The sequence below is a fragment of the Calonectris borealis genome, chromosome 15, assembly GCF_964195595.1.
Source record: "Calonectris borealis chromosome 15, bCalBor7.hap1.2, whole genome shotgun sequence".
Taxonomy (NCBI): Eukaryota; Metazoa; Chordata; class Aves; order Procellariiformes; family Procellariidae; genus Calonectris; species Calonectris borealis.
Window position 1 is genome coordinate 18,810,640 of NC_134326.1, and position 18,552 is coordinate 18,829,191.

An 18,552-nucleotide genomic window follows, 5' to 3' on the forward strand; every position below is an offset into this window, starting at 1 on the left:
GCATTAAAAGAAGCAAGTTGAAGATTTCAGCAGAAATGCAAATATACTCTGTGGCTTCACCACGCAGATCTAACGCGTGCTCTAGGTAACGGGTAAGATGACAGGTTTTGCCTGCTCGTTACAGTTGTGCCACTGACTCTGCTGGAGTGGCTGAGTTGAGGCATTTTCATCCCTCAGGATTTTTAGCCAAACCTGTAACAGAACAGAAAACTCAAAAATCGAAAACTTCTATCAAGCTAATCTATAAGCTGAAATAAGTGTTCCCATAAGTAGGAAAACATGCGGCCAGGCAGGAATTTTCGAAAGGTTTCAAAATCAGTCTCAGTCCCTGTCTCTTTTGGAAAGAGTTTACCATGTTTTGAAACCAGCTTTTGTAGAGTCAACAAAAAGCATAAATCTCTTCTGATTTTTAAAAAAACATCAAGGCGAGCGCGCAGTTTCAGCTGCCTGCTTAACAGGAATAACGTTGCGATCCAAAGCTGGGAAGAGTTTAACTCATGGATTTAAACCTAAGCCCGTCTCTCGGCAAGCCGGTCCCCGTGCTCGCCACCTCGGCCGCTCTCGGTACCAGCCGCCCTCAGCCGTGCTCCTCAGGGCTGCGTTTGGCAGAGCTGCGGGGGTTAACTGCCCTTCGCGCTCAGAGAATGTGCTGCACCAGACACGATTTCTTTAGAGTTTTGGGAACTCGCATTTGTATTCTGATACACTTCGGTAAAATACATCCAGCCTTACTTTCCTAAAGTTTGACATTTTGCTGCCTCAAGTTCTTATTCTTAAGGGAAAAAAAAAAAGGATTTTTTAAAAATATTTTGCAAAATGCCCTATTTGTCCTTCCAGATTTTTTAAAATACAAGTCTTTAGCTCTAGAAACCACAAGTTTTAGACACAGCTTTAAAGAACATCAGACTTCATGTTCTGATCCAAAGCATTTAAAGCTCATCTACTTCACAGTGTTTTAAATTAGACCCTTAAAAGGCCAGAAGTACAAACAAAATATTTAATCTCGTTTTCCAGACTATCAGACAGAGATGAAAACTGAAGATTGCTAATTTGAGAGGTCAACATTGGCTCCTACAGCCTTCACCTAAGCACCTACACCCATGGCCAGGTTTGGAAGAGCTTTGAGCAATGGCAGCTTTGACATATCTGAGAAACCTTCCTTGGGAGCAGACCCACCAGCACAGAGCCAAACACACCTCCGACATTACACCTCCCAGCCCCAAATCCATCCTGGAGCCCACTTGTGCTGTGGGAGATGATCTGCGGGGGACGGACCAGCAGCAGCTCCGGCTCCCAGCGGTGCAGGCACCCAGCCGCAGCGGGGATCACCTCCAAGATGTTTATTGTCCTAAGCCCAGGGGAGCCAGTCCTGCTCTCGGTTACAAACACACGCTGCGTCAGACTTAAACAGAGCTGAAGGTCACTAACGGCTTGGCTCAGCCAAAAGCAGTTTTCTGTTTGATGTACTTCAGATCCACTCTCTTCCTAACACCAGAACACGATCAGTCGATGTCAGCTAGACATTTGCTGCCAAAATGCTGAATTAGGGACGTGAGCGTTGCTATTTGTGCACCAGGAGGTCAAAGCATCCTCAGCCACAGGGCCACCTTGCAGGGGTACCTCTTGTGAGCACGCTTGGGTACTTGTGTCCATCTTCCAGTGGCGGCAGGACGAGCCCGAGCGCCCCGGTTCCCCGCCGACATTTGACTTTTCTCTCCCTCGCTCCGAGCTTTGGTAATTGAGCCCAGCTGTGTCTGCAGAGCGCCGGCCAGCCTTTCTCCAACTGTCTCTGCAATATATGGCTAAAAGATGTGTCCTGGCATCGGTCCCTCAGCTGCCTACCATAGAAGAGAAGAGGGCAAGGGTACTTTTCTGCAGAACCGGGGTAATGTTTGTATGGCACTATTATCGCTATTAGGACATCATCAGACCATCTGCCTCTAGAGCTACACCCGAAGGAAGGTCGGCTTAGAGCAAACCCATCACGGTTCCCGCAAGGCTGAGCAGCAGTTTGAGACCCGTGCCCACTGCGCCTGCTGTCCAACGCGCCCCGACAGCCTGGTGATGGGCTCCCCGGCTTCTCCAACGGGCGCCTGGCACTGCTGGCTGCCCAGGGCTCAACGGGACTAGCTCAGACCTGGCAGCAAGAGAAAGGGATAGGATACGGGCAAGGATTTTTTTAAAGCAAAGGTGCAATTTCTGCGCGTGGCTACCTGTTCTTCTGACTGAAGCGGTACAGTCGGACTTTGATGACCTGATTCTGACCTCTCCTGGCAGAGGGTTTTTTGTGGGTGAAATTTTACTGCCTTCATTGCTGCAAGTCCTCTTTCGTGCAAATGTGACAAGCAATTAAGCCTGAAGACGTATTCTAGCATATCCTGACACCAAGACGTATCCTAGCATATCCCGACACCCTCAAGACTGAAATTCAGCCTCTGCACAGAAGACAACTGCAATACAGCGATCCCTTCCTCCTCCTTCAACAGCAAAGACAGTGCTTTGTCTCTGATAAACTGGTTCAAAAGTCCCAGAAATGGAAATCCTATTATTACCCGACAGAGGAGCTACATGGGACGGACGTCCCTCTTTTCATCTGAATGCAAATAACAGATTTACCCTGTGGCCGGTGCCTGCAGGAGCGGGATCGATTCTCCAGCTCACTGCCTTGAAGGAAGTCTCATGGCAAACCCTCATGTCAAAGGCTGCCCGCAAAGCTGGGGAAAAAGGATAAATTTTAAAAGCTACACACATTTTAACACATATTTCCCTACCAGCACCGTTCAGATGTCCTGTCGAGACGCCGGTTTTACAGACTCAGCAGACTTCACTCGAACTTTAAAAAGCTCTAGTAAGAACCATCCCACTACTTAGCTCAGCTCAGAAGATTAAAGATAAGAAAAAAGGATGGGTGTAGTTTGCTGGAGCTGGATGAACAGAGCGTGCGGGTTATTTTATGAGACAGATTTCAAATATTCTGCCAAGTTCCTCTTTCAGCGTATACCACAGCCTGAAGAAAAACTTTACCCATCATGTCCTTACTACACTCCTTTCACAGTCGTCAGCTAAATGCCAAATTCGTTTTTCAGATCTCTAAGTGAGAGACCAAACCCTTAAAATCAGATGGTCTTTCAGTTAAGAGGCCGCAGACAACGTTCACGTGAAACAGGACTCAAGCTGGAGCCTGGCCGAGCCCCAGCCCGCCCGCGTCCCCAGGACGGTCTGTACCCCGAGGCGGCACGGCTGTTAGTGCCCAGCAGGCGAGATCTCGGGACAGGGGCTCAAACCAGCCCCAGGGCCTCGTGCCGGGTCTTGGACATGCTGAAAAACACCCGCAAGTCACGTCCAGGCAGGCAGAGGTGCAGCCCCTGCAAGCATTGCTAAGGTTTGCTCGGCTTTGTGGTCTCGGACCTGACAGTCAGGCTCATTTGAAAGTGCTTGTTTCTGTATTGCATTCTGCAATTTGCGCCGAAACTCCTGCAAGCAAGAGCGTTACATGAAAGTCTCCATTGCTTTCTATTTAATGGTTGTTATGGCAGGGAGCAGGCTGAGGTCAGCCCCACCATCTCCCATCAGTGTGAACTTCCAACCACAAAACCCCATTTCCACAGGCAAAACACACACACCTTTACATACCGCAGCCTGGCTTTGTTTTTCAGGAGTAATTCCATAAACACACGACTCCAGGAGCTGGGGCCTGACCGAAAGCACCCGCTGCCCTCGCCCCGGGCACCGCAGAGCTGTGGCTCACCCCGCCGAGCGCCCGATCAGGAGTGACGGCACCAGAGAGGTAAAAGCTGAACATCTCCTTCTAGCTTTAAATGAGGTGTCACTTTTGACAGGGTTAGAGCAACCTTGACAAGAGTCATCTGAAACATTCGCATGGACGGGGACGTTTCTAAACCATTTGTAAATGATGGCTGGGAATTTCTTAACTTCCAGGAGGAAGACATCCACCCCTTTCTGAAGAAGTGCTCTCACGGTAAGAAGCTATGTGATGTAAAATTATTAAAAAAAGGTATCACTAAAAAAAAAAAAGGTATCACTAAAAAAAAAAAAGGTATCACTAAAAAAAAAAAAGGTATCACTAAAAAAAAAAAAGGTATCACTAAAAAAAAAAGGTATCACTAAAAAAAAAAAAGGTATCAGTATTGTTAAAAGAAGTGTTTTTAGGGTAAGCTAGGAAAATATTCTAGCTGTATATTTGCACATACACGTGTTCTGCACTGTATAATGTATAGCTTGAGGCCAGCATACATCTAACCCAGGGATAATCTCTCACAATAAGAGAGAAGCTAGCTACACAGAGCAAACACCTTTCCACCCCAGCCACCAGCGAGGGTCTGACGGCTGCTGGCTCCCAGCAAACAGCTTCACCCGGGAGAAGCCACAGCCCTCGTGTGACTTAAAGAGCTCAAGAGGGACTTGAGCTGCAATGCCACGACTTCATCCCTTAAGCTACCTGGCTCCCCAGCGGCCTCTTAAAAATCCACAGCAATGGAAAAAAGTTACCCAAGACTGGCAAGAATGATTAAAATGTGTTTCCATTTATCTCGCCTGCTCCAGCGTAGAGGGCATGTTTTTAATATCAAGGGTGCAAAGGGGTGTTTAACAAGCAGACAGAGGAGGGCTTTGTACAAAAGTATCTGTTTTATTAACACTTTCATAAAAAAGCAAGATAGCTGGGGATTATACGCTCCGCTGAACTGGAGGGCGCAGGATATACTGGCTGCGTTTTCAAAATACCTTCGGGCAAAATTCTGCAGAAAAAGCCTTTCTGCACAGGCAACGTGAGTACATTTGGACATGAGAGTAACTACTGCGTTGCAGTACCGCAACCAGCTCTGTTCAGGCTCAGGCTAGGTGTGAGTATCCGCAGCTCTCGCAATCTTAAGACAACCTCAGTCACAGTTTCACATGTGAACAGAACTAATATTCATGATAAGTAATTTTAGAAGAAATTAGACCAGGTGAAGAAGCCTAAGAATAAAAGAATTTCTATGTATCCTGTAAGTAGTATTTAACTTTCATCCATACACGAAAACCTAATGACCATTAGTAGAAAATAAACACCAGTGAAACCTCCAGGTATTTTTGCAATACAATAACACTGGATAACAAAGGTAGAGGAGCTTCGAAATTTCCTCCCCTCTCCGGCAGCAGCAGTGCCCTCCTGCCAGAAGGCTGTCTAGCCACAGCTAAGCTCAACGACAGTCTAAGCTCTAGAAAGGATTTTCTCTCTCCTTCCAAACGTTCACCTTTCCAGCCCAGGCGCAGACAGCTCCGGCGCAGGAGAGCATTGCCCAGTGCAGGCATCAGGCTGATGCTCCTGCCAGTGCAGGGGCTGCTGTGCCCGCAGGGTCAGCCTCCCCGCCAACAGAAAACAACCTCTGCCCCCGAGAAAAACCACCATCACAACAAGGATCCACCCCGGCCTCCTGCCTGCTTCCCCCTCCTCTTAGGGAAGATGCTGCTATTCCCATTTCAGTGCCACCTGACCGAGCCACTATTTAATGCTACCATTAAATCACTTCTCTCACCATCTGGCATTTGGCTTAAAGAACAAACCTAGTGAGCTCGACACTAACAGGCGATGTCCTGATTTCATCCTTTTCAGCTTACTGTCTCTCTCTACTCCCAGATGGGGGAATTGTTGCATTGTCAGGTGTTATCATATCACACTTTCTGATTTTCTTTCCATAACCACTACCAGCAGCTAATCGAGAGAAAAAAGCATCACTGGCAACAAGCTAGGCTTCGGATGACAGAAGCATTACATGCTTAAACGCAAGAGATGCCTACTTCATCAGCGTGGCTTATCCGAACGTCTCCTTCTGTAAAAGCCACAGTAAGGTACACAAAAGCAATAAGATAATATTTTTGGTTTTCATTTTGGAATGCCCTGACCCTTTGCTTTTACTCATTAATAAAGCAGATAAACTCAGCTCGAGTCAAAAACACATCGCTGGCTTTCCTGCTAACAAACAAGCCCTGGCAGTGCCCGTGGGACATCCCAGCCCTCTGCAGCAGGAACGCGCCGTTCCAGGGGACGGGAGGCAGCTGCTGCAGCCCGGCCATCCCGGGCTCTCCGGGACGCCAGTTACCGACCCGTCCTGCCAAAGAGAGTTTCGGGAGCCGCTCCCTGCCCTCGCTGTGCTGGCGGCCGGTCCGCCCCATGCCGCTCGGCTGGCTGCAAAGAGTCTGGGACCACAGCGAGCATCCCTGCTGCACCCAGCATCCCCCCCTGCACCCAGCACCCCCCCCCCCCCTGCACCCAGCACCCCCCCCCCCCTGCACCCAGCACCCACCCCCCCCTGCACCCAGCCACTCGGGGAGGGCTCTCTCTGCACGCTCTCACCCCAGCAGGTCAAACAAGCGACTGCAAAGAGCAATTCATTCATCTTAAGTGAGCAACAAGGAAAAATGAAATGGGGTAAGTTATTTTTCCCGATGGATAAGAACAGAAACACCAAACTACACGTGTGCTTCCAAACAGACACTCGGTATTTCTGAGGACACAAGCAGGCAGTTTCCTTACCTGTGTTAACGGAGTCATCACTGAAACTGATGTTATCAAGTAAAATAACACAGTACACATCTGCGTTAGCTCCCTACCCAATAGCATTTTCTATTTTGTCCTAAATCAACCCACACTGCTACTATTTCAGTACAGCTCCTATTTACCTTTGATGAGAACAAACTATTCAAGTTACCTGGACAGAAGAAAACACCATTTTGAAGTTTCCATTCCCATTTTTTTTTTCCCTTTATCCTAAGATTGTTTTTTCCTCTTTCATATACCAGGATTATTGAAGCTCACTTAATAAAGATGCTGATTTATAGAAGAGGTATCTAGAGGATTTCACATAAAAGGTTATAGCTGCGACAGTTCGACACATTACAGCGGTGCTGAGAAAATTCCTTTGCTTTCAAATGATTCCATATTATATCACAGGAAAAAAATAAACACAAGTGTGCACCAACTTGTACGTAACCTCTTCACCCAGTAAATTAGATCAGCAGATTTTGGTGGTGTACAAACCCCTGATATTTGAGTATGAAACGCTGCCTGGGTATCCGCAGTTCAAGGCTGACGCCGCTTACAGCAGCCTCAGGATTCGGCATGTTTCTGCTATTAAATCAGTCCTCAAACAACACGCTGGGAGTTCCCATGCGACGGGAACCCGGTCTCGTGCCAGGGCATTATCTCATCCTTTGTTTTCCCAAAAGTACGAGGCAGACGTTTTCCCCTTCCTCCTGCCCCGAGAGCACTAGAGTCGATGCCCGCGCGGGGGCTGGCTCGATGCGGGAGCCGGGGGGGCCCGGCGAGAGTTTTCCCAGGAGCAGCCATGGCCCATCCCGCCGTGCAGACCAGGGGAGGGAGGAAGGAAGGTCGGTCACCTTGGGAAAGGAAATTCCACCTCTCCAGCGAGGAGACTTTAACTCCCGGTTCACAGAAATAAGAATGGCCTATGCTGTGCTTTTGCAAAGATGTATATGGAAATTTCATACGGAATGCACAACACCAGCCCGTTGAGAACTTAAAGCAATATCCGGAGCCAATTAATCAAATGAGGAGTCATTCACCCTTAATAAAAAAAAAAGTAATGGTAATCTATGAGACCAAAAAATAAATATGATAATATTTAAGGCATTTTTAAAGCTGTTAAAATCAGTGCTAAGGGACAAATTAGCACTAAGCTCCCCTCCCTGCTCCACTGCGGGACACCACTGCTGTGCCCAGGCGCCCCGAGCAGGGACACCAGAGGCTCAGACTCACACCTGAAGCCCACATGTGATTTTTTTTTTTTTTTTAAAAATTTTTTTAATTAGGAGCAAGTATGATCAGCAGTATAGTAGACTGATACTATTTCTGAGATCAGGGCAGGTATGAGAAGCTCACGGGAATGATGCTGCAGAGCCCACGCTGCCTGGAGGACACGCGCAACGGGAGGCAGCAGGTCTCCAGCCAGGCAGCAGAAAGCCGGGTCACCCGTGCCCTGCCAGCCAGCATAACGCTAGTCCTGCAACCATACAGACCTGAGCCCGTCTGAGAACAGTACTGCTAACAAAGCAAATCCGGGTATGTTTGCACTTCCATAGGCCTGGTTTACACGTAGCATTGGGTTGCCTGCAGTGCCTGGTTCAGGCTGCTTGAACAGCTATGGTAGATGCAAGCTTGCCCCAGTTCCTTCTCTTCACCCCATCCTGGTTGCTATTTTCACATGGCAAGTTGCACGCCTTGCACCTCATTTTAGTCAGACCAAACTAATCTTTACAGACTGAGAATTCAGCATCAACCGCAAAATAACACATTAGAGAAAAAAGATTAAGTGACGAGCAGAAACAGCCTCCTCATCCTTTCCGTACAACTCCCCTGCACTACGGAAAGACCAGCTCTTCTCCGCTGCCCAGAACTCGCCCCTCAGTCGGGCGGTCGGGCTCGGAAAGCCGCTGCTCACGGAGCACAGCGGAGAGAGAAGCGAGGTGAGCCGGACCAGGAGCACCGACCACCGTCCCCATCCCTCCCCCCGAGAACGCTCTGCCAGCTGGGTGGCACTGGGATGCCATTCCCACGGGGACGGGGCTGACGGCCGCCTGCGGGAAGTGCCTCTCCCTCTCCAGACAGCCAGAGGAAACCCAGCCTTTCACCCCACGTAGCTTATTTTAGCCAAATATCCAGGTTTGGGAGGACCTGCATCCCATTCCAGCTCCAGCTACACACTGCCAGTTTAATTTCTGCTGCAACTATTCTCACACCCAGACACTTGATCTACTGTCAATTAGCGCAGACAGGGCTCTGCCCCACGGCCTGAAGCCCACGTTTCCAGCCCCCCTGGGCCAATTCTGGCAGTGTGGGAACAGCCAAGAAAACAAACATCCTCTCCTTTTATTAGCACCACATGGCGGTATTTTGACTAGGAGCTCATGCTACAAGAAGCCAAAGACAGTGGGACTTCCAGAAACTGATGGATCGGCGCTCCCGCTCTCCCCGTCTGCTGGGGAGGGACGGCCGAGGCCGGAGCCCACAGCGACGCCGACACCAGGCAAACAGCCGGCGGCAAAGCGAGACCGGAGATCCCAACACGTCAGCAGTGATGTCATGTCTGCGTGACGGGAATTCTGACTTCACGCGACGGCGCTGCTGGCTGGAGAGCCCCGAGCCACCCCGCAGCATCCCCGTGGGTCCCGCCATCACCCACGACCGGGTCTGACAAAGACACAGCCCTTCGTTATTTAGGATGCAAGTCTGAACGTCGCTGAATTTGCGTCCTCCTCCATAGACCCTTGCTGTTAAGGACAGACTTGTATAGTGTAACCAACTGATAACCAAAGTCTGCTTTTTTTAAAGTATTATTTCATGAAGGTGACTCACTAGCATCCTGCTCGGTGTCATTTCTGCTAATTGTGGACAAGCAGCTCTCTCCACTTCCAGCTTCTTCAGCTGTGAGGGCAGTTATCCCCTGCATTCATGGCATTAATCGAAGTTTTAATAAGGATCGATTACAGTCTTGGTCTCTGGGTAGGGGTTTTCCACAAAGCTCAACTGACAAACCACAACAGGTTTAGAAGGAGAAGAGAGCTCATCAGCAGGTCCATACCTTCCAAGTTCTCTTGCACAAAAGATAACTGCAAGCCTCACGGCCTTGAAGACAAAGATTACACCTAAGTAAACTAAAATGTAATTATAGGCTACATGCTTTCCTAGAAATTGCACAGATTTAGGCATTCTGCTTACGCTCACATGTTTTGGGGCCTCCAGCAAGAATTACTGTAGTCACAAGTCAAAAGACTTTCAAGACATCTTTGTCCTGTACAATGGAAAAGTTGGTAGAGTAAAAACTGGAGGAAGGAAAGACATGTGCTCCACATTACTGGAAAGGCCACTTGGGGTAAAACTCTCAAAACCCTTTTCAAGGACAACCCCAAACCTATTTTTGTGATTTGAGGGCAGAATTCCAGCAGAATTTTTCTCCCTGTGTTTCAAAGCAGATTGCTTTTTTCCAGACGCGAGGAAGTGCACCTAAAGGTTGCACACTTTGCGCCAAGCTATTACTTTACAATGAGTCTTTTCTTTCTCACAATCTAATAAGTGCTTTTGCTACAGGGACTGAACACAGCATAGGACAGCCCTGGGTCATATGGCATCGCTCCATAGGGGACTCCAGCCATGACCAGGATCTCCGCTCCCAGGGGACGGGATGCCTGCCGCAAGGGTCTGCACTCTTGGGTGCTGATGATCACCCTCAGCATCATGCAAGTCAGAGGACATGTGCAATAACGCGGGGGTCAGGACGGCTGCTGGCACGTGTCCCGAGCAGTCAGCGTGAACCACGCTCGAGGTACAGTCGGTTTGGGGAGGGAGAAGAGTCAACCAGTGCATCTCGGGTGCCACCACAGCAAGAATACCCTAACATTTGCATGGTACCTCCTTCACCTCCTCTCCGGGAAACCCAAGAAGCCATTAAGCAAGACGATGTGGGGATACAGCCGTTGAAAGAGAGAGCAAGAGCAGGAACCTGCTGTCTGTCCCTGTGTATTCTTGTTCGTAGCCTCTCTCGGTGCCTTGCCGCAAACGCATCTGCTTTACCCACTGAGTACTCCCCAGATTTACACATTCTCAGTGCAGGTCTGGATTCAGGAAAATCCATCTCTACCCCCTCATTATATTCTATGTAACTGTCTAATTTTTAAAAAGATCCATATGTAGCATATATTAATAGCCAGATTCAAATCCAATCTACATTAAACCTCAGAAATGTTGTATCTGGCAGTGGGACTGCTGCACATTTGTTCCTCATTTAATATTATTCATAGGGGTTTGGGCACATCAAAGTCTATTAAGAAAAAATATCTGTCAAAAAAGATTGCCGTAATTGATTAATGAAGCAAACATGGCCAGAACTCAAAGCCCAAGCACACAGATCACCCTGCTCTGTCAGTCAGCGCAGGAAAGACTAGCAGACCCACGAGTGGCTTGTGCGCGATACCGGGGCGGGTTTGCCGTTCTGCAGTGCCAGCAGCTGCAAGCCCCTCTGCCTGCTCTCCCCGGGCAGGAATGCAAAATATTTGCAAATTCCACATAGCTGCAATGGCCAACAGATTCACAGGTGTGACTGTACGGATCTGCTCTTCGTGGGGTTTGGAGAATCTCACCCCTGTCCTCGTCATTTGGTGGAGTCTCTGCTGCCAGCGCTCTCTCCCCACTCCTCACTGAAGGGAAACAAAGCCAACACCACTCCTTGTCCCGTCATCCCACCCTCTTCCACCCTTGCAGGTCTTGTATTCCTTCTGGACTGAGCCGAGGGAAGGCTGTGGGGGGACCTTGGGACCCTTGTCAGGACCCTCAAAGAGCCACCTCTAGGAACGAGCAGCAGAGCTAAGCCAAGAGCATCTGCACGCGGGCACTTTGCAAGCGCTGGAGAAAAAGCTCTCACGAAACAGCCCATAACACAAACCACCTTTGCGGAGAAGGAAACCATATGAGCAATATTTGAACACTCAGCATCAGCACAAGAACCCTCCCGCGTTGCTGTGGCAATCGCAGGATTTTTTTTGTCAGCCTGAACTGATGTACTTTTGTTTTCCGAAGCTTGCAGGCAGCTCCGGTGCCTCTGCCACTGCTCTGGGAGGGGTTGGCCAGCCCGCAGCAGTGAGAAGTCTCAGCAGGCTTCAGTCCTGCCATCCATTACCTTGTGTGCCCTGGGAAAGCTCGCAGCATGTGCATCTGCTCAGCACCCATCCGAGGAGGAGCAAGACAGCCCCTGCCCCATCCCCTCCTCCCGGTCTCCTCCTCATTCCTGACACCTCTACAGCAGGCATCACGGGCCAGCACACCCAAAAACCCAACAGTCGGGTAACTCGGAGGCAGAAAGGGAGGAGCGAGACACTGTTCCTCTTCCCTTTGAGGAGTCAAAGGAGAATGAGAGTCATCTCTGGCCTCGCTAACAAGCTATTAGTCAAGAGATGGGTACGAAAGATGGAGATCTGTTGATCCACCTCCTGGTAGCAGGCTGCTGCTGGAGCCGGCGCTGCCCTTGCCCCGGCTCTCGGAGACCACGGGGTGGGAAGGCAGAGTGCTGGCAGGAGGGTCTAGGGAAAAGAGCTGAAGACAGAGGGAAGAGACAAGCTGCAAACCAGAGAGGAGGAAGGGAAAGGAGTGAGACAAAAAAGAAAAAAAAAAAAAGACCATGGCAAAAAAAAAAAAAAATCCACCACCAGGTGAAGTGACTCACCGCCACGGGATTAGGAGGGTGCGGTGGATTTTGGAAGCAGCAGAGACGGAGGCACCCAAGGCAGGTGCGAACAGACGCCGGGCGCGCTGTGCTCCAGGCAGGGCGGGCATCGGGCAGCCCTCAGGAGGGCTCCCAATAGCTCCATCCAAATAATGCTGAGCACGGCCCCGAGGGGGGTCCGGTGCTGGGTGCTCCCCACCCCCGGGGCGCTGCCTAGCCCCCTCACACCACTGACAAGTGGGTTTAACAAAGCCTAACTTGCGTGGAGGGCAATTACGGAGCTGGGTTTAAGCCAGGAGCCTGGGCTTTACCAGCCCAAGGAAAGCACAGCAAAACCTGCACGGAGAAGTCTAACCACCATGACGCTTTGAAACCACGCATAGAAACTGCTGATCCTCTGGAAGAACCGCAGGCAGAGCAGAGGGCTTTCCAGATTTCAGATATGGATCTCCTCTCCCCGGAAAAGCGAGCTGGAAGACCAGCCTGTGCGCAGGGCTGCTGCTGCCGTACCTGTGGTTCCGGGTCTATGTTGATCCGGTACGCTTGGGCCTTGCCATCTTCCAGAACAGGGGGGGACCAGGTCTTCCCTTCAGCTCTGCAATCAGAAATTAGGTAAACTCAACTTAAGCTGCTTTTTAAAAAACCCAAAAAACCCCAAACAACAAAAAAACCAGACTTCTTAAAAAAAAAACCACAAAACAAAAACAAACCACCACCAAAAAACCCCAAACCCTCAAATCAAACATATATATAGTATATAGGCCTGCCAGAGAATTTTTTTTATATATATATATATATATGTGTGTGTGTGTGTGTTTGTCTAAAATTATCCTCAGAAATAGTACAGTGGTAAATAGAGAAGATGCCAGTTCCATGCTATTAAAACCATGAAGCTCAAAACCATTCTTGAACTACAGGCTCCAACTTAGTGTGGAATTTAAGACACAAACTTATTTCAGTTCAATAAATCAGTAGACAGGCTTGTGGTGGTTCTTGCTTTGCATATTCCTGGCTTTGCCCCTTTATTCTGGCCCTGAATCCTGAAACATATTCTGACAATGTGTGTATATGTATATGCATTCCCTGGCAGGCCTATATACTGGACCACAGCAGGAATTATACAAATGCCTTTCAGGGAGAAGGCATGTGGCCCTGTATGGATCATCCTGACCCTTTCAACACAGGTGCCAGATAAAAAAAGTCCTAAAAACACAGTTTCCGTTCACAAATGCATCTTCAGTCCTGCCCAGCCAGAGCAGGATGCTGCCACTGTCCGAAGATTTTCCATGTGCCTGATCATTTTTTGCCCCCAGAGCTGGCACGGCTGGGGGGCATCGCCAGCGTGGCGGTCCTCTCCAACGCTCGGGGCACAAGGGAGCTGCGGGGGCCCGGGCAAGGTCCAGCAGGCACATACACAGGTTCTTCTGGATGCTGAGAGGTTGAGTTAGGAGATGGAGACTGCATGAAGTTTTCAAATGCAAACTATTCTGTTTATCATCACAATCTGCGTATGCACCACTTAATGACAGTGGGTCTTGTTCTGATAGGCACAGACCACTCGCTGCGGCCAAGCATCCTTCTTCGGACTCTGGCCCCTGCCACATACCACATTTAGCTTTGGTTTAATTATCTGCAGAGTCTAAGTTTGAAAAATAAGGAGCACGGTTTTAACCCAGGAATTCTTGAGATTATTTTTTACCTTTGGTATTTGACATCTAAACCAGTCAGCATACAAACCCACCTTTCCAAATTCAGGGTCTGATCCAAAAACCTGTCAAAAGCAAAGACTCGCGCTGGCTTTAACACACTTTGGATTCATCCCCTGAGGATTTAAGCTTTCTTTTTTATTCCTAACCACTACTCAGTACTACTATCACAGCTTTTTCAACTGGGAATAATGTACTCTTTCTTATAGCTAGATGCCTTGTTCTGGTAAGTTGTCTTTACTGTAATTATTTGATTTTAGGCTGGGACAATTCACTTTAACTTGGTCTTTCCAACTGTTTTCGGTGGGACAAAGGAAACCATCCTTCCCAGGAACGGCAGCATTCCTAGCAATCCCGACCCGCTTTTTGCCACAATCCAGTGCTGTGTATATTGCTTCCACATTGAGAATTTCATCTGGAGGCCCAGAACAATGAAAATGCCTAATTACATTGGCAGAGATCATCATCGTTATTTCCGTGCTTTTTCCCCTACATCGAATCAGCCTGGTGGTGCTCACCCTGCCGCTGAGAAGGGGCAGTTACGACATTCCCCTTCGCTCAGCTCTGGAGCCCACATGCCAAACACAGCTTAAAGAATCCCTGAAGACTTCAATTTGCCAGTAAACAAGAACTGAGATTCAGAAAGCGATTCTGATTGCAGAAGATAAGAGCGATAGCAGTAAATTTGCTCTGCATTAAGCTACAGCATTCGGTCACCGGTACCGCCAGCACTTTCTGCTTGGAGTGTCCCAGTTCCCCATACCCCTAAATGACCAAAGATCACACTGGCTGAACTACAAAGCAGTTAAACCTGTGTTTTCCAAAAATCATTACAGGCATCTTCACACTTAACAAAAGACATGGCCAGACTTCGGTTTGCATGTAGAAGCCCGTTTGTAGTTAGCGCTTTTAATGATTAAACTCAAGGCTTCACCATCAGTTCTTTAGAGCGACCCAAAGTTCTTGGTATAAGCAAGACGGCCTCGGACAGCTTCCAGCGATGGCCTGAGCAAACCCAGAGTCACCTCAGCCACAGCTTCCACTTGAACTACTCTGAAATGAAGCTGATACGGCACAATTTAGGTTCTATTTGGCACTAGATTGGCAAAGCAAAGGAGACCGGGAGAAACACCAGCGTCACCAAAGAGAAACGCAAGCTGCATGTTTGATGAGCATTTATGTTTACACAAGGAGACTCCCTCTGTTCCACAGGCACAGCAGAATACGTGGTAATCTGAAATAATTAAGAGGTGACTGCCCAAGGGCGAGATGCCATAGGCAGCTACTGCAGAACGGCTGATGCTCTGAGCTCACACCCCGATCCCGGCTGCAGGAACATGCCGTGCCCCCAGCCCCGGCAGAACCAGCGGCAGAGGGGGTCCCCTGCAGCCCCCCCAGGACAGGGGAGCTGAGCAAGTCCTGGAGCAGCGGGAACCTGGGGATCAGCACGGCCACCCCAAGGCACCCTGGCAGCAGGTTCACACTACTAACAGTCAGAGCTTTGTGTTTAGGCAACAGCAAAAACCAATCACGCTTTTCTAACACAATAGGTGAGAGATCAGACATTGCGCACAAATGTTCCAAGTCATTTAATTTACGGCTCAAGGACGGGAAAAGTGTTTTCAGATGTGTTGTAGGGGATTAAAGTCAGCTATGGGGAAATCATTACCCTGCACTAACAATGCTCTACTCTATTTTAATGGCTGGTAGGACAATCCTAAGAAAAATAACTTGACCTAGGTTAGTGCTAGGCCTTCAACCCAGGGCTCCGTGGGAAACAGACCCATTAACAAGACATAACTAAAAAAATAAAGTTGCAGACACCTTCTATCCCACGATTTGTTTTCTAAAAGACTCAACGTCATTCTCAAAAGATTACTTGCATATGCTCACATATTTTACCAAAATGTTTTTTCACCTGGTAATGATCTGCAACTCTTACTCTCTATATTTAAAGAGCTGCTTTTAAGTTGCAAGAATTCCTGGGTCTTATTGAATTTCTAATTTCTCCATCCCCTTATAAACTAACATTTAGCATTTGGGAAAGTGCCAGACCAGACCTGGGATGCTGCCGTCTGCTATTGCGCAGGTGTGAGCGGGTGACAGCTACGCAAACCTCCAGAACAACCCTATCGCTGTATTTCACCCAAATCTGTATGGTCCCTTCTGGGGGGCGGGGGGACTCCAGGTTCTTGCCCATCTCCTGAATGCTATTCACCTCCCAGTGATGGCGCATCACTATGGTCACGACGGATTTTTACCACCGATATGGCCATTAGCCTTCTAGGAGCGGGCCTGAGTCTAGAAGCAGCTGATGCTTCTGATTCCCCAGCACTGGGAACCTCACCGTGATAACTATAAGGTGATGGATCCGTCCCTGCAGCCTGATGTAGGGCTTTCAGCTGCCGTGCAAGGTGGGCAAGGCTTTGCAGAGGCTGGTGAACAGGCACAGGAGCTGAGCTCAGCTGAGCACCCCCACAGGCCCAGCTTGTGCAGGGTACACCGAGAAGAAGCTGCGGGATTTCTCCTCCTTCATTCCTCTCGGCTGAAACCGTTGCTGTGTATCCAGGCTCTGGAAAGCTGCCGGTTTTCCCCTCTATTAGTCCTCGAGGAGCTCTGGAGGGGAAGCTGTGATTCACTTTTTCAGTTGTACTTTTACTGGAAACTTGAGAACATCACACATTGTCATCCTTCCCATCCTCCAGCAGCGTGCCTGCGCGCTCGCAGCAAACGGACCCCAACAAAACCTCCACGAGCTGGTGGAGGCAGGAGGGGGGCCTCGGAAGAACATCAACTATGTGAAGTTCTAGGGACTTTTGGGGCTACACGTCCAGCAGACCCATTACTGGGCTTTCTCTTTTAGAAACTTCATCTCTGTACAGAGAGCAGGAATAAATAGAAAATCTTCATACTCAGATTCTCCAAGCAGACTCAGCAGAACTGTAATGGTGCATCGGTCCGTGTTGGTCCTCTGCACACTACGTGTCCCCAGGGAAGCGGGATTCGGTTATCCATCCCGCACAGACCGCGGCCGCAAGCCTCACTGCGGTTCTGCGCTCGGGCTGCTGCTTTCCTTGGTCCCTCAGTCTCAAGCAAATAAGAACAAATCTGATCCGCATCGTGAGCGCAACGCTGCATGCCGCTGCCATCTGTAAAGGAATTTGGGTTTTCCCGGCCCACGCAGGCTGGCTTGCTTCCTTCTCAGCCCCTTGTCCTTGCTCTGCCAGGGTTGCATGGAGCAAAACAGTTCCCCAGGTCCCCCGAGCTGGGCAGGGGTTTCCACAGCTGCTATTTAAAAAGAAGAGCTACCCCCTCTGAAGTACCTTCCCTCCATGGGCAAGGGCCCAGCAGTGCCACTCCTGCAGCACACACACCAGACAGAGGGGGAAGAAACTGCTTCCAGAGGTTTATTGTAGACAGAAGGAACCAAACCTGAACCTTTGAGGATTTATGCTTTGACACCACAGTCAGGAAACAAACACAATGCAACAGCATTGTCCTTGGCTGTGCCTGGGGCGAGGCAGATGCTGCCAGTCCTGCAGCACCCACCCGGCCCCACGCACGAACAGCCCCAGTGTTATTACCAAAAGAAAGGGCTGTAATTGGATTGGACTGGGAAGAACAGCATCAAATTTTTTTTTTTTAAAAAAAAGCCTCATAACACACATGAATTCCTCCCTGCACATCACAGGAATATGAATGTGTTACTCCCAGGGCGGAGGAGCCAGAAAGCATCCTTCTTGTCTGATAAGGAATTTCTTCATTTGTGTAACTTCGAGACAACTTCACAGAGAGAAAAAAAGCAAAAGAACAAGTTTTACCATGTGAACATCCTTATCCACACATTATTTAAAACTCTGAAATCCTTGGCGACCAGACAAATGTATACGTTTTGTGGCTAAATACCAAGATCTCTCAAGAAACTCACGTTTCTGTGAGTAATAGTTCACGGGGCTGCTTAACACCCAGGACCTTCCCCAACCAGCTGCCACATACCTGCCCTCACCCTCCCTCGCAGATGCCAGGAAGGCAGGCAAAGCAGACCCCGTGCTGCCTTGGCTCGGGATTCAACAGCTGGGAAGACGACGCTGGAACAGACCGATTTATCATTAGGGCATCCCGAACCGTCCCGCTAAATCTTCATCAGCGCCATCACCGCCTCCCCCGCAGCCCAGGTGCCAGGCGCTGCTCCAGCCTTACTAAGCCCACTTGAACTCCTGGCCTCGCATTTCGGAGCCATTAACCATGACCTGAACGCCCACCCCTTGTTACAGGGATGCCTAGGTAATTCCTCACACGTCACATCGGTACCCACACGAGCATCGGTTACATAAATTGACTCCTTACGTGAGCTGATGAGGATTTTCCGCCGCTCCGTTTCGGAACAGAAGGGCTACTGTGCTGCTTTGCTCTCCACTGTGCCGCTGCACAGAAACAGCCCTGCACATCTCGGGGCAAAAGGCGGCGCGACAAAGCTGGGGACAAAACACCCACGGACTTCAGTGGGGACAGGGGTCTAGCCAAGAAAGGCGTTAGAGAACGGGGGTGCGAAGAAAGAGGGAGAACCACCCCAAATGCACTTAAAGTCCTTGATAAAGGACAGAGTAGAGATT

At 49.3% G+C, this 18,552-nt stretch overlaps 1 protein-coding gene across 1 annotated transcript in view; it reads right to left on the reverse strand.

Moving 5' to 3' along the window:
* The window catches only part of PDLIM4 (PDZ and LIM domain 4), a 54,492-nt gene that overhangs the window by 15,180 nt on the left and 20,760 nt on the right, over positions 1 to 18,552 (reverse strand). Inside the window, exon 3 of the mRNA XM_075164532.1 lies at positions 12,744 to 12,828. Within this exon, the coding sequence (XP_075020633.1) occupies positions 12,744 to 12,828 (85 nt within the window). The remainder of the gene's footprint in view (positions 1 to 12,743; positions 12,829 to 18,552) is intronic.